This window comes from Corvus kubaryi, unplaced genomic scaffold (assembly GCF_017639235.1).
Source record: "Corvus kubaryi isolate FWS band 111438036 unplaced genomic scaffold, C.kubaryi_AGA036_p1.0 split3-73, whole genome shotgun sequence".
Lineage (NCBI taxonomy): Eukaryota > Metazoa > Chordata > Aves > Passeriformes > Corvidae > Corvus > Corvus kubaryi.
Window position 1 is genome coordinate 9,777,139 of NW_024582091.1, and position 14,122 is coordinate 9,791,260.

A 14,122-nucleotide genomic window follows, 5' to 3' on the forward strand; every position below is an offset into this window, starting at 1 on the left:
ACGTTTACAGTGTTTGAGACATCTAGGCAGTGTCATCATACTTCAGTCCCAGTTCTGGATTGCCAGCTTTAATGTGGATATCAGAGTAAAAATTCTGCCATTAACTTCAGAAATCAGAGTGGAGTGAGATCTCAGTGAAAACATCATGACTATATTGATCTTATTTTTAACATAAATTTGAAGTGACAATTCACTTCAAAATAACATGAATGTAAAAATGTATGGCCTTTTATCTCTTCCAATGTAGGGAAAATGAGGTAGTGAGACACCTGAGTTTCATGTGCCTTCCAAATTTTCCTGATATCCACACTAAGACAAAAGCTGCAGAGGGTGAATTGTAATTATAAAAAGCCCCATAAAAGGAGAGTTGCTTTTGTGCCCTGTGTTACATCCAGGTCAATCAGGCTAAGTGACTTACTTGAATATATTGTAATCTTTTTAATACAGTCAAGTGTTTCTTACAGCCATCATGAGTGGTTGTTGTTCATATTGCATTATGTAAAAGCTCCAACTCAAAGGGAGTAAATGTGCTAGTTTGTAAATTTAATTGAGTCTTAGTACATAAGTTCTTGACTTCTGTGTTCCGCTCCATCTACCAAACTTAAAAATCTCATTGAGGGCATGTTTTTTGGCAGAATATGTCTAAAATTGAGGGATTTAATGTCCAAAAATGTTTTTTCCCGAGCACATTTTTATGTCTCTGTCCTAAATATTCATTTGAGCAGGAAGTTCCTTTTTCACTGTGGAATTTCTTGATGAAAGTTATGTGTTTAAGTACAAACTTGCAATGCTAATAAAACTAGGAAGTTAATATTCTGGAGAATTCTGGCATTCCTCAATTTCACTTACAGTACTCTCAAATGAAAAATCTATCTGTTTGCTCACATTAGGAACTGCTTCTACATCAGAATTTGTGCTTTGAGTTAGTTGAAGGAGTTTTGAAATGCTGCAGAACAAGAATGTTGTTCATACCAGAAGGGACTTGTTTTAAAATTTTTATGGATTTAAATTCTGTCTTCTCTGACAGACCAATTCACTTGAAAATAAGTTGCTGTTTTTCAAAACTCAGAGATTTAAAAACTAACATTCTTCTTCCTCTGTGCAAGAAAAAAGGAAATAATGAAGATACAGAAAATAATTTACTGTGCACTCAAAAATCAAAACTCTTTTACATCCCCACTGCTCTTTAAATACAGATATGCAAACATAAAATTAGTTAAATTAAAATGATGCATATTTTTCCATATAGGGTCCTTCTGGACTAAAAGGAATTCTGGATTCATTGAACAAGCATTATAATGAGGTATGGAGATTTGATTTAATGTCTGTGTGGGTTTATGACTTAGTATCTAAGGTAGAAATTACTACAGTTTTGATCCTTGTGAACCACTTTCTAAATGAATTCAAAAGGTAATTTCTTCCCTACCCCCTTTCTGCATCCCTTTACAGTCTCAGTCCACACTCCTGTCACATACCTGCTATCTTGCTGCCATGTGTCTTGCCTTCCATCCAGCTTCTACTCACTTGTTTTTGACTGGTATAACTCAAAAAGGAGATGTTATTGTGAAGCACCAGCTCCCCATTTCTAAACCTAATTGCTCTAAACTGTACTTCATATTTCTTTCTTGACCAACTCTGCCATGAAGAATCATGATTAAAATAGAAATCTAGAGTAAAATAGAATCTAAGAGTAAAATAGAAAGACAAGGAGGCATAATTTTGAAAAGATCTGATAGCAGTCCATGAGAATTGTCCTTATGTTTGTATTATGGACTAATAAAAATATTGTGTTAATTGTAAAACCACCTGCAGCTAAAAGAACTTAATAGAAAAAAGATGTTAAAATTGCATCGGATGATGTTCAGCATGACAGAGCTTTTACATTCTTACTGCAGATATTTCAAACCATTTAGGCTTTGGTAGTGTCTGCCATTATAAAAGAATACAGCAGCTTGCTTAATTGATTTGGGAGTATGTAATCTATCTGATCAGAAAACTATTTCATTCAAAAATTCATGATGCACTGTTACAGCATTATTTGCCCAGTACAATGGTTAATGTGTGTATCATGAATTAAGTCATTCAGATCAAGCCTGGAGGACGTTAATTTCTTTTAATATTAGAATGCATAACTTAAAGAGCACATGTATTCGGGGTATTTTTCTTGTATAACATTCCCAGATGAGTGCTAAAATCTTTCCTTGAATAGGGATTCTGGAGTTAAATTCATGTCAAACATACCTTTCCAACTGCTTTTATCACTGAAATGATTCCTCTGTTAATTCTGACATTGAATCCATTCCAAATCAGTATATCACCTTAGAAGCATGTATTAGGAATTAAGCCTAGAGCATTTTTATGCCTAGAGACTTAGTTTCTGTATTTGGTCTCGTGCTTCATATGAATGTGTTATAGTTTTATATATTTTGGTTTTCACAATTGGTTTCCTTACCAGTTTCTTTTTCCTGCCAAAGAGCTTTCACTGATACCAGCACTTTTTCCTCTATGGATACCACATTTATTGTAACTCATTCCCCATTCTGCCTTATGAATCTCTTTTATCTTGATAGTCCCTTTAAGGTTAATTCTGCAAGAGGAAATACAGTGGTGATCTTCAGGAAATGACACACATCTGTCTCCAAAAATCACGTATCTTATAATTATAAGACTCTAAGTATTCTTAAGGTGGCTTATATTTCCTAATTAACAATATTCTGGAAAAAATGTAGACCAACTGCTATGTGCCTATAAATTAATCATCTTTTAAATCCTGTACAGCTTACCAACTTTATTCTTCCTTCAGCTGTCTGGTTTGAAGATTTTAATGACTCTGTCATGAGCAATTAACTGCTCAACAAGGAAATGCTGTTTGATTCCGGATGAAAGAGTAGTTGGCTTTCTGATTCAAGTAGAAGGTTCTAAATATGCAAAATTTCTTTAACTAAATACTCAGAGCCTCCTAGAGTCAACTTAAGTCTCCAACTGCTACAACAAACACATTAGTTCCTATACATTTTATTAAGGGAATGGGATATTCCCATCAAGGACAAGACAAAGAGGTCTTCAAAGAAAAGGACAGCTTCTCTGCTTTGCCATTGATTCACTTAGGCAGGTGTATGCACCAGTAACTTGTCTTTTTCCCATACTGTTACATAGAATGACAAAAGCTGATTCTGTCCACGGCACTTTGGAGACATCAAGCAGTCTTTCACATTCCACTATTGAATTTGCAGCATGTCTCAGTTATTTGCATTGGTAAAATGATATTTGAGTGATATTCTGAGGGTTTTGAGGTTCCTTACAGCACAGGGAGTGGGGGTGTCATTTTCCATCATTTTATCCCTGTTCTCAAGGATGTCATAAGGTCTTCTTTCAGTTTGCTGTTTGAAGTGTTTACATATTGGCCACATTGTAGTTGTTATAGGTATTTTAGCACCTTCTTTTTTTCTGAGGGTATTAGTATCACTTCTTTGTGTTGGTATTTCTAGGAACCATGGGAAACTGATACCAGGAAATGTGGTGGCTCTTAAGACCCATCATAATTAAGAATATTTTTTCTGTTTCTCTAATTTCTCTGTTTCTTAGCATATCATTTGCAATTTTTCTGATTCGTGTATGGTAATTTCTGATTGCTGTAATAAGTTCTGATAGCTGCACAACATATTTAAATAATTTATTGCAACCAGGATTTTTCTGGGTCAGCATCAATCACTTTATCAGGGTGATTTTTAAGGAGGCTGGAGTGCAAGCCTTTAAAAGTGTAATTTACTTGATCCATGTATAGAGTGAAAGAGAACACTATAAATACAATTGCTGATTGCAGCAGCAAATTGTGCTGAACAGCAAACCAAGATCAGCAGTCTTTCTTTAATGAAGGTGAGAGGAACCTGCCCAGGATAAGTAGTAGCATTGATCCTTAATGGGGTGGGAGACAGTGCTGCAGCATTGCCTCCCTCATTCTTCCTTTGTGCCTGTTCCTACTAGCGGGTGACTATTTTTATACTCCCTCTTGTTATGTCTTTTGTGCTTTCAGCATAAATGAGATGCTTTGCGTGAGTTCGATAAACGCATTTTGTTCTCTTCTTTTTGCCAAGAAACTAGTTCTGCCCTGTACTGTGTGCTACATTCCTTCAGAGATGGATAAATGATGCCTCATGATTTGCATTTATATACTCTCAGACCTCTGTAGTCCTTTGCTTGGTCTTTCAAGGCCTCTGTTTGTCATCCTTCTTACTTATCAGTTTTCCATACGTATATATAAGGTCATTTAGCCAAAGTTGCTTCTAAATATCTTTGGAAAGGGCATACAGATCAGTTTAATCTAAAATGTTCTCCAACACATAAAAATAAAAAATTAAACTAGAAGACAAAAAAATTGAAACTACAACATAATCTGGTCAGGAAATATTTCAGAATCATTATAATTCTTACTAATTTTAGATTATTCTGGGATAATTCATTATTGATTTTCTAAGATTTTTTTTTTTACTCTGGTGTATTTTACATGCAAGAGCAAATTACCTGTAAAAATGCAAAGACCATATGGGTAGTTATTTGGTCTAATAGCCTTTTTCTTTCTTTAGTTTTTGGCTCCATGTATGAAAAAAAGAGCACAACTCAATATAAATCATAATTTGTAGTGTACTCATAGTAACAGACACCTGGATTCTCAGTCCAGTGGTAGTCAATTACTTCTCATCAATACTCAGGTATCTGGGTATCTGCCTCTTGCTCTGAAGCTGATTTTGGTAATTACTATACTAACAGTGTTACAAACCCTAAACACCAAGACAAATCCATCAGGCAGTTAGAATTTCTAAAGTAATTACTGATTTTATTCAATTTATATTCAACCAACTTCTGAAAATATTAACGGGGTGTAAGTGGCACCTTTATTCATTGTGATGTTTTCCCATTTTAGAGCTATGGAAACTGGAACACAGCAAGGGGAGTTAACTTGCTCAGGGCTCCTGCTCACCCCAGTGGCACATGTTCTAGGACTGGGATTCCTTGGGTCTTGACTGGAGCTCCTTTTTCAGGATCATTGGGGTTTTGTTGCTTCTTCCACTGTTATTGCAAAAAAGCATGTTCCCCTTAGGAAGTCTGAGTCTGACTTTGTGAAAAGGAAACCGTCTGTATTTTATTGTGTCTTTCCCTTGTAGAGAAGAGTAAATAAATGCAGTGCAATAACACAAGTATACAACTTGAACCCCTAGTCCTTAAGTCTGTCTTCTTTGAGAAGCAGTGTGAGGAGCCTCTTCCCTCTCCTTTTGTCTTACTACTGTAGTAAACTTAAATTAGTTATACTTTTTCTTCACATTTCATGCTGCTCAAAATTAAAGAGCTTGTGGTTCTTTTTCATAGAAGTGGGTTTTTTGTTCTTTTCTAACACACTTGAGAAATGTATTGTAACAATGAACATAAAAATATGTTGTGTCGAACTTAAAAAAATCATAGATTTGCATAGCAATAATCAACACAGACATTTCCCTTTTATGCTTTTGTTCATCTTCTGCTAGTCTGGCAGGAGTGTGAATGCATGATAAAGGATGTGTTCCACAATACACTACCTAGTTGTACTGCATTGGCATTTATTATCCTTTCTAGTAGTAAATTAGGACTTCTGAATTTACAACTGCTAAATAGCAAGAAATTGTTACAGTAAATAAATTGTTACTGGAAGTAACTAGTGATGTTTTCTGATCTTTGTGGTGATATTTCTTTCCAGAGTGATACAAGACTACTAGGAGTACTTGGGACCCCTGGACTTAAAGGGCAGAAGGGAGACATTGTAAGCATTTGGGATGAATTTGAGAAGTTTCAAAGCGCCTATCTGACCTGTCCCTGCCACTCTTAACACAATGCGCTTTATTTTATCTATTGCAATGGGCTTTGAAGGAATAGATTTTTGAGGTGACTGGCACTTTGATCTGTGTAGTCCAATATCCAACTCATCATGCTATCCTGCAGTGGCAGCATATGATCCTTTCTCCTCTAGCATAAATAGAAATGGAAAATGCTGGAAGAATTATGTGTGGTTTCTATAATGCCATCTGAGAAGTCAAATGAGCTGCCCCGCCAGTTATGTGGGAAAGACTCTGAAAAAGTTGGAATTCAGAAAATATTTTGGATAGTAAATAATTAATATTTAAGTGGTTTCTCTGTAACAAGGAGACTTTCTATACCAAAAATACTTATAGACAGCCTCTAAAAATTGCATGGATGTCAAATTCTGAATCCACACCGCATGGCAGTATACTGTCTATAGTTATCTGTCCTGTATAAACAGCTAACTGATACTTTAAAAATTACATGCCTTTCAAACTTGTAAGAGAAGAGTGTTCTGGGTATGTGACAGAATTGACAACATTTTATTGAGAAGCCTGCAGATCTGCTATAGAAAACAGTCATTTAAATTCATTTGCAGATGTTTAAAGCTCGATTTCCATTGTAACAATAGTTAAGATTTTGTGGCCCACACAGAACAAAGTACAGTTAAAGAAGAGGACGGGTTTATTTACATTTGTCAGAATACAAAGATTTTAAATATAATTTTTTCTTAAAAGGGTCAAAAAGGAGAATTGGGAATGACTGGTGCAAAAGGAGAAAAGGTGAGTCAATTCCTTGCTTCTGTGCTCATGTGTTATACTAGAAGTTGATTTAATGTACTGATTATGAATGAAATCTTGTAAAATATACAATGTATCAAGAAAAAATATTTGGGCATAGGAAAAGTTGCCAGTCTCTAAATGTCCTTAGTACTTTATTCAAGCCCCTCCTTGGGAGTATATTTACATATGCAAGAAAATTTCCCTGTTTTATTAGCTCACAAAGTCCTCAGCTTTAAAAACATTCATAATTTTACTTAATACCAGTTTAAAATTATTTTTATATAAGTTTATAAATTCATCTAATTATCAAATTCATGAGACTGCCTCATGAATTAGATGCCAGTCATACTTTTTCAAGTTATGAATGTGATCTTCAATATCTATATGGAAAAACAAGAACCTTTAAATTATTAAAATGTACAAATTAACTTTCTAATTTAGTATCTTTTGGTTTAAGCATAAATTTTACTGTATGATTGGGGGGAGTATTACTTGGAAACAGGTGTGTATTTTGCTATTCTAGGAACATGTACTGCCCATAGTTCTTCATCTACTGATTAATAAGTGTTTTGCTATTCAGCTGTGAGGCTTCTTGGTTTCTTTGGTCATATCCTTCTATATAAATAGCTTTCATGCAGGCAGAAAAGTTATTTTTACTCTGTTGATATCACAGATTTATGATTTTGTGTGTTATAAAGCACTTGTGTTTGACAATTTTTCAGATTTGGATGCATGATCACTCTCTTTAGTTCATGTTCCTGACCCTCCCTAATGCTCCTGCTTGAAAGGATCACAGATGTCATGGTCTTGGCATCAAATCAACATCATCCCTCAAGTAAACTTTTGTAGTCCATATATTTGCATTTTAGAGAGTTTTAAGATGTCCAGATTTTCCAGGACACTTCAGCAAAACCAGACATATGTACTACTTGCCATTTTAAATAAATCTGTGTTAATCTCTTTCCTACGTTTCCTTAGGGAGAACCGTCTGAAAAAGGGGACAAGGGAGATCCAGTAAGTATAGCATGTTTTGAACTGGTGTGAATAACGTATAATTGAGATTACTCTCATACCATATTCATTCTGTAATTCTTTTCTTTGTAGACATTCATTAGGTGCAGGGATTATGTGGGATAGCACAGGTGCTGTCCCGTTCTTACATATGCATGACGGTCTCACAGGTTATAAATAAAACAGAGATGCCCTGTTCTTCAGCATTTCTGTTGCTGGTACAGTCCATGAACTGAGTTAAAAGCTATTTTATTAATCCCTGAAGATTCTTTCTTTCAGCTTTTTCCCAAAGTTTTATGTGGCCTGAACTGTACTGTTTTGATGCCATCATGTGGCATTTAACATCAGACTGTTCTCATACAGCCATTTTATGTGTGCAAAACTTTTTTGTTATTTCAAGGCAAATTTTCAGAACACTCATTCTGTAAGAGTCTCTTTATGTTACTCATTTTAAATTAATTATTGTCCTCTCTTACGATATTCGACAAAAGCTAGTTATGTTTTTTAACATAAAACTCAAGGTTGCTCAGATATTTGTGATTAACATACTATAATAACCAAAATAAGTCCTACTTCAATAATGTGCGGTTTTGGAGGTGAATACTGGGTACCAGAAGAGATGTAGTGGTGAAGAATAGGCTTTTGACTGGAAAAGCTCTTAAAAAAATGTAGTGTTTTCAAATATTTTTCCTTTAAAACACTGGGAAAACTTACAAAAAAATTAGGTTGCAAGAGGAATGCCTTTCAGAGTTTGCACAAGGCATCAGAAAGTCATTAACATGTTCTCAATATTTAAGTTTGCAAACTGTATTACAATATTTTAAGGTCACAAATTAAACTCTTAGTTGATCTTAGTTAAACTTGTAACTTCTTATGGTTGTATTTGCTATTTTCAGGGAGAGACTGGAATGGAGGGATCAAAAGGAAATAAGGTATTTTTTGACTTGTACACACTACATATATTGCCACTATATGTAGCTGATACTGGGAGACACAGCAGTAAACTTGGATTTTTTTTTTTTTCTCCTCAAACAATATCATTAGGGTGAAATGGGAGATCCTGGACCACCTGGTCTTATTGGAAATCCAGGATCAAAGGTAAGTGAAAGTTATTTTATCCAATAGCAATTGCATGCTATGCTGTTATATACGAGGACTCTGATGCTGTCAACTCTTTAGCTAGTATTAATGGGCAAAGAATGCAAATAGTTTATATCAAAAGTTTGTGCTTGGATCATGGCTATTTTACATAAAATTTACATTTTACCTAAAGTTCTTGTTGGTCTCACTGTCACTCAGAAAGGAATATTTAAGTTATTTTGTCACTCAAGAATATGAGTACCCATTTTGCAATTCGAAATCCTCTGGTAGCTGGGTGTGTGTATTCTCTTTATCCATGAGTAGGGCAAGGAGTAGCCACTGCCAGTACTTTAGTAGTTCCTTTGTTTAATCCTATGAGACAGGAGGTAATGTCAAAGCAGTCATGGACTTACTTTGAGTCTATCCTCATAGGCAAACTCAGAAAGTGTGGACTGGATGAGTGGACAGTGGCTGGATTAAGAACTGGCTGAACAGCAAATCCCAGAGGGTCATAATCGGTGGCACAGGTCTATTTGGAGGCCTGTCACTAGTGGTGTCCAATACTGGGCCCAGTCTTGTTTAACTGGTTCATCAAGGACTTGGATGAAGGAGCAGGGGCCTCCTCAGCAAGTTCCTTACAACTCAAAGCTGGGAGGAATGGCCGATACCCCAGAGGGCTGTGCAGCCCTTCAGAGGGACTATGACAGGTTTGGAGAGATGGGCAGAGAAGAACTGTCTGAAATTCAACCAAGGCAAGTGCAGGGTCCTGCACATGGGGAGGAATAACCGTAGGGGACAACCTGCTGGAAAGCAGCTCTGTGGAAAAGGACCTAGGGGTCCTGGTGGACAACACCATGAACCAGCAGTGCCCTTGTGGCCAAGAAGGACAATGGGATCCTGACCTGCATTAGGAAGAGCATTGCCAGCAGGTTGAGGGAGGTGATCATGCTCCTCTACTCAGCCCTGGTGAGGCCACATCTGGAGTGCTGTGTCCAGTTCTGGGCTCCTCAGTACAAAGGGACATGCAGCTCCTGGAACAGGTCCAGTGGAGGGCAACAAAGATGATTAAGGGACTGGAGAATCTCTCTTACAAGGAAAGGCTGAGGGAGCTGGGCCTGTTCAACCTTGAGAAGAGGCAACTGGAAGGAGACCTCATCAATGTCTATAAGTATCTAAACAGTAGTGTTGAGGTTTCCAGGTCCTTCTTGGTGGTGCTGAGCAACAGGACAAGAGGCAAAGGACAGAAACTGATGCACAGGAAGTTCCACCTGAATAAGAGGAAGAACCTGTTTACTGTGTGGGTGACTGGAACAGGTTGCCCAGGGAGGTTGTGGAGTCTCCCTCACCGGAGATATTGAAGAAACTCTGCAACGTGCTCTAGAATCACCCTGCTTGAGCAGGAAGTTTGAACAAGATAACCCACAGCGGTCCCTTACAACTTCACTGATTCTGCAGTTGTGTGATTCTGTAAAGAAAGTAACTGAAGCACAAGCATTCTTGAGAATCTCTCATGATATCTTGAATTGTATCAAATAAAGGTGGAATTAGGAACTGTTAAATCTAACTGCCACCCAACACTATTCATGTTGGATAGTACCTGAACTTTAGATCATGAAAGAAGGCTGAGTGAGAATGGATGTGGCTATAGAAGCCACAAAATTGTTGTCTTAAAAATGATTCTTGAACTCTTGATTTATTCTTTTGTTATATCTTTCCCTTTAGGTATTCCATTTGTATTTACTTCTATTTGCTTTATATACATACATTGGATTTTGTACATATCGATATACAAGACTTATTGAACTAAACATTAGAGTAAGGGAGGATGAGCCAATTCTGTACTTCTTACTCCATGTGGAAGATCATTCTTAATGCCAGATGTTTTAATGTATTTATATATAAGAATGCTTTACACCATATTATTTATTGACTTTTACCTCAGTTGTGTATTGTATCATTTCACAGGGACTGCAAGGCCCTCCAGGACCTGTCGGACCCAGGGGACTGCCAGGAGAAGTTGTATGTATTGTGCCATTTCACCGGCTGTTGCAGTGTGGTGTGTGAACTGTTAGTCAGTGAACAGTGCCACAGATGTTACCATAGGTGCTCCTTTTGTGGGTACTACTGTAGTTATCAGGTGTTGAAGCATAGTAGGATGGGATGCCTCCCTCAACAGGCCATTATCTTGAATTTCAATAAAGCCGCTATATACTGCTTCTGACACTGACGGCCTGGAGTGGATCTGGATAGTGGGGTTTATTTAAGAACCACTGAAATGAGAGCTTTTACCCTTCTTGGTTATCTCTCCCTCGTCCCCCTGTTAGTGTTATGTTCATTGGGTCCTGGCTTCCCATTCCAGCAGGGAAACCATTGCTTGGCTGGGATGGTTAAGCAACAAGTTGTCTTGGTATGTGTTGTGCAGCTGCTCACAGTTACCAGGCACAGATGTCCAGGTAAGGGACAGGCTCCCCAGAGATGCAGTGTGCTTGTGGGTGTGAAACTGGTGGGTTGGGAGTGTCTAGCAGTGGTACTTCCCAGGAGAATTTGAATGTTCCTGTAGTTATTGCGCTTTTGGGTGCCCCACATTCAGGTCTGCCAACTGACCGGACTTTGTCAAGGTGATGGGGGTCTCCTTCATGGGGATTTTAGTGTACCTCCTACAGTTATGCCACTGGGCAACAGGCTGATGGGTCTGCTGGCTGGTTGGGATTTCTCAAACTGTAGGCACCTACCCCAAGATGCAGCACATCTGTAACCCTTGTGCCTCTGGGCAGGGGGAGCACGCATGGAACATCAGTCCAGTCTGGTTTCTCTAGGAAATTGTTAGCCACTGCTCTACTAAACTTGAAGCTGCCCTGGGCATTTAATTTGACACCCACATATAGTGGAAGCCTCTCCTGGGGCAGTGGCTGCCTGTGTCCCTTCCACATTATGGCACAATCCCTCTTTCAGTGTGCAGACAACTATGTTCTGCCTGATTCCCTGTCTTTCAGTCCACAACACTAGTGGTGTCACATAACCTAACAAGTGGCACCTACTCCCTCCTCTAGATTCTTGTACCTCCCTTCCTCCATAAACCATAAAATGGCTTTTAAGTATCATTTTGGAGGTAAGAGTAGTTAGATCCGAGAAGTGGATCAAGAAAAGCAGACAATAAAAAGCTTAGCTTTAGCCTGGCAGTTCAGCCACTCACTTGAAAAGGAGTGGGATTTCAATCATTGCTCTGTGTGTGGTTTTGGTTTTTATCTTTTTTCTACCAACAGGAGCATCTAGAAGCTGGTGTTGCTGCATTTTGTCTTAGGCCTTTCCACACATGCTCTGAGACTACATTGTGGAAGAGAACTCTTATTTCTAACAGATTTCTAAGTCATATACCTTATTAATATTAAAATACCCTTCTGAGTGGTATTTTAAGCTGGCAGACTTTTTATTGGTGACCTGTTAAAAGTCTTAGGGATATAAGTGAAGTGACCAGCGGAGTACAGCATTTTCAGCTCTTGACAGGGGAAAAAACCACTAGTATTTAAATCTGCATGTAGTCATTTTATATAGTGTTACTTAATGACCATTTCTTTATATCTTATTTTCCTAATCAGTTGAGGCATATGTTTTTTCAGTTGTGTCTGATTTACCTATCTTCAATAGTTTGTAAGTCTTATCTGCTGTGCTTCTTTTTATGTACAAGTCACCAATCCTACAATGAAAGATAAAAAATACTTATTTCTCTCTTGCTTGTGTTGCCATCATACCACTTGAGTTCATAATTGCTGTTTTTGAAACTGCTGTTCTGATGAATCTGTGCTCAAGAGAACATTATGAACAGATAAATACTAGTTATAATATATGTAAGTCCTAGATATAGATGATCCTGAAGACTCATATTTGTGCACACAATTCTAGTTGTCTTAAAACATAAATTTAAATATATTATAGACACTGTGCTTAGCTCCAAGGTCCTTGGTTTTTTATCTTCTAAAGATGAAACATTATAGATTAAAAAACATAGTAATTCATTTTATGCAGTATGATGAAAATTATGAAAGTTTGAAAATCATTTTACATCAACTTACATTATCAAAGAGGCATCTAGCAAATAAGAATTACTTCTTTTGTTTTCCTAAGAAACCACTTCAGCTTGGTCCAACCAAAAAAAAAAAAAAGATAAATTTGGGGAATCCTTAGAAAAGAAGAGAGAGAAGAGAGACTGTATGTATTTTATGCCAATATTAAAAGTAGATAGGGTTGGCCATGATCACTAAATTTAAATTTACATTTTTTTTTTCTTTCTTATCCTTTTAGTTTGGATGACTGGGTGAAATGGGTAGATGTCTGTCTGTATTAAGTACAGAATGCAGCAGAGAAAGCTGCTGGATGTTCACTACTGGCATGAAAATGTCATATGTCAGTGTTCACAGAACTGTTTTACACTGAGAAGAAAAATTAAAACAATACGCACTTCCTTGTCTTTTTCTTAGAAAGTTCATTTTTCAGTCCGGCTTAAGTTTCTTACTTAGATTTTACTGTTCAGTTTGGGCAATTTTATCCTTTAGTGTGAAAATTACTGGTATTCTTAACAAAACACTTGGCTAAATATTTGGTTGAATAACATTGAAGGGTCATGAAAAAAGTTTTCTGTATTTGTTGCAGTATAGTAAGAGAACCCAATTAAGCCTTACTTATTATTTAAATAGTTTCTATTTAAATTTTAATCTTTTTCATTTATCTTCATTTCTCTGCATTTATAATAATCCTTCATGTAAAGGACAAGGGAAAATACCAAAGTTAAAATCAAAATGTGAAAGATGAGAAGACTTAGACAAAAGAAAGGCTGGAACATACTTTATTTACTGAAAATGTTTGACGTCCATTACATATCTAAAACATTTAAAGGGATTTGTTGGATTAACTAATGTGAAGGAGTGGGAATTCATTGAGGCTTTTAAGATACTGGTTTGAATAATTAACTAGTAAAGGAAATCATGCAGCCCTCCATGGGCAAAAAAGATGAGACACTTACTTAAAATTCAATTTTTTATGTGCTACTGCCTTCCTTGAAAAAAAGATCGATTTTCAAGACTTGGAATTACTTTGAAATAGAAGAAATAAACCTTTTGGTCTCTGCCATTCTGCCCTGATAGCATCCAGAAAATAACCTCTATTATTACATTTTAACTTAAAGAAAAATTATTCATATATTTAATTAAGGAAGCATTCATTAACTTATAGTCTTTAACATTTGGGGTCAATACTAATGCACAGTAAATATTCCAGTGTAAATTAATTTCCATCTGTATTTTTAGGTAACCATTAAGGGAATAGCTATAAAAATGTACAGTTATGTTTTTATTAATTCCAGGGCTTACCGGGAGAGCCTGGGATACCAGGAAACCCAGGAATTAAAGGAGACAAGGTATGTTTTA

General features: G+C 36.7%; 1 protein-coding gene across 7 annotated transcripts in view; it reads left to right on the forward strand.

The window, feature by feature from the left end:
- The window catches only part of COL19A1 (collagen type XIX alpha 1 chain), a 188,055-nt gene that overhangs the window by 129,381 nt on the left and 44,552 nt on the right, over positions 1 to 14,122 (forward strand). For all 7 annotated transcript variants that reach the window (XM_042016401.1, XM_042016398.1, XM_042016402.1 and 4 more), the window contains 8 exons: positions 1,250 to 1,303; positions 5,729 to 5,791; positions 6,567 to 6,611; positions 7,590 to 7,625; positions 8,519 to 8,554; positions 8,667 to 8,720; positions 10,668 to 10,721; positions 14,059 to 14,112. In XM_042016401.1, the coding sequence (XP_041872335.1) occupies positions 1,250 to 1,303; positions 5,729 to 5,791; positions 6,567 to 6,611; positions 7,590 to 7,625; positions 8,519 to 8,554; positions 8,667 to 8,720; positions 10,668 to 10,721; positions 14,059 to 14,112 (396 nt within the window). The remainder of the gene's footprint in view (positions 1 to 1,249; positions 1,304 to 5,728; positions 5,792 to 6,566; positions 6,612 to 7,589; positions 7,626 to 8,518; positions 8,555 to 8,666; positions 8,721 to 10,667; positions 10,722 to 14,058; positions 14,113 to 14,122) is intronic.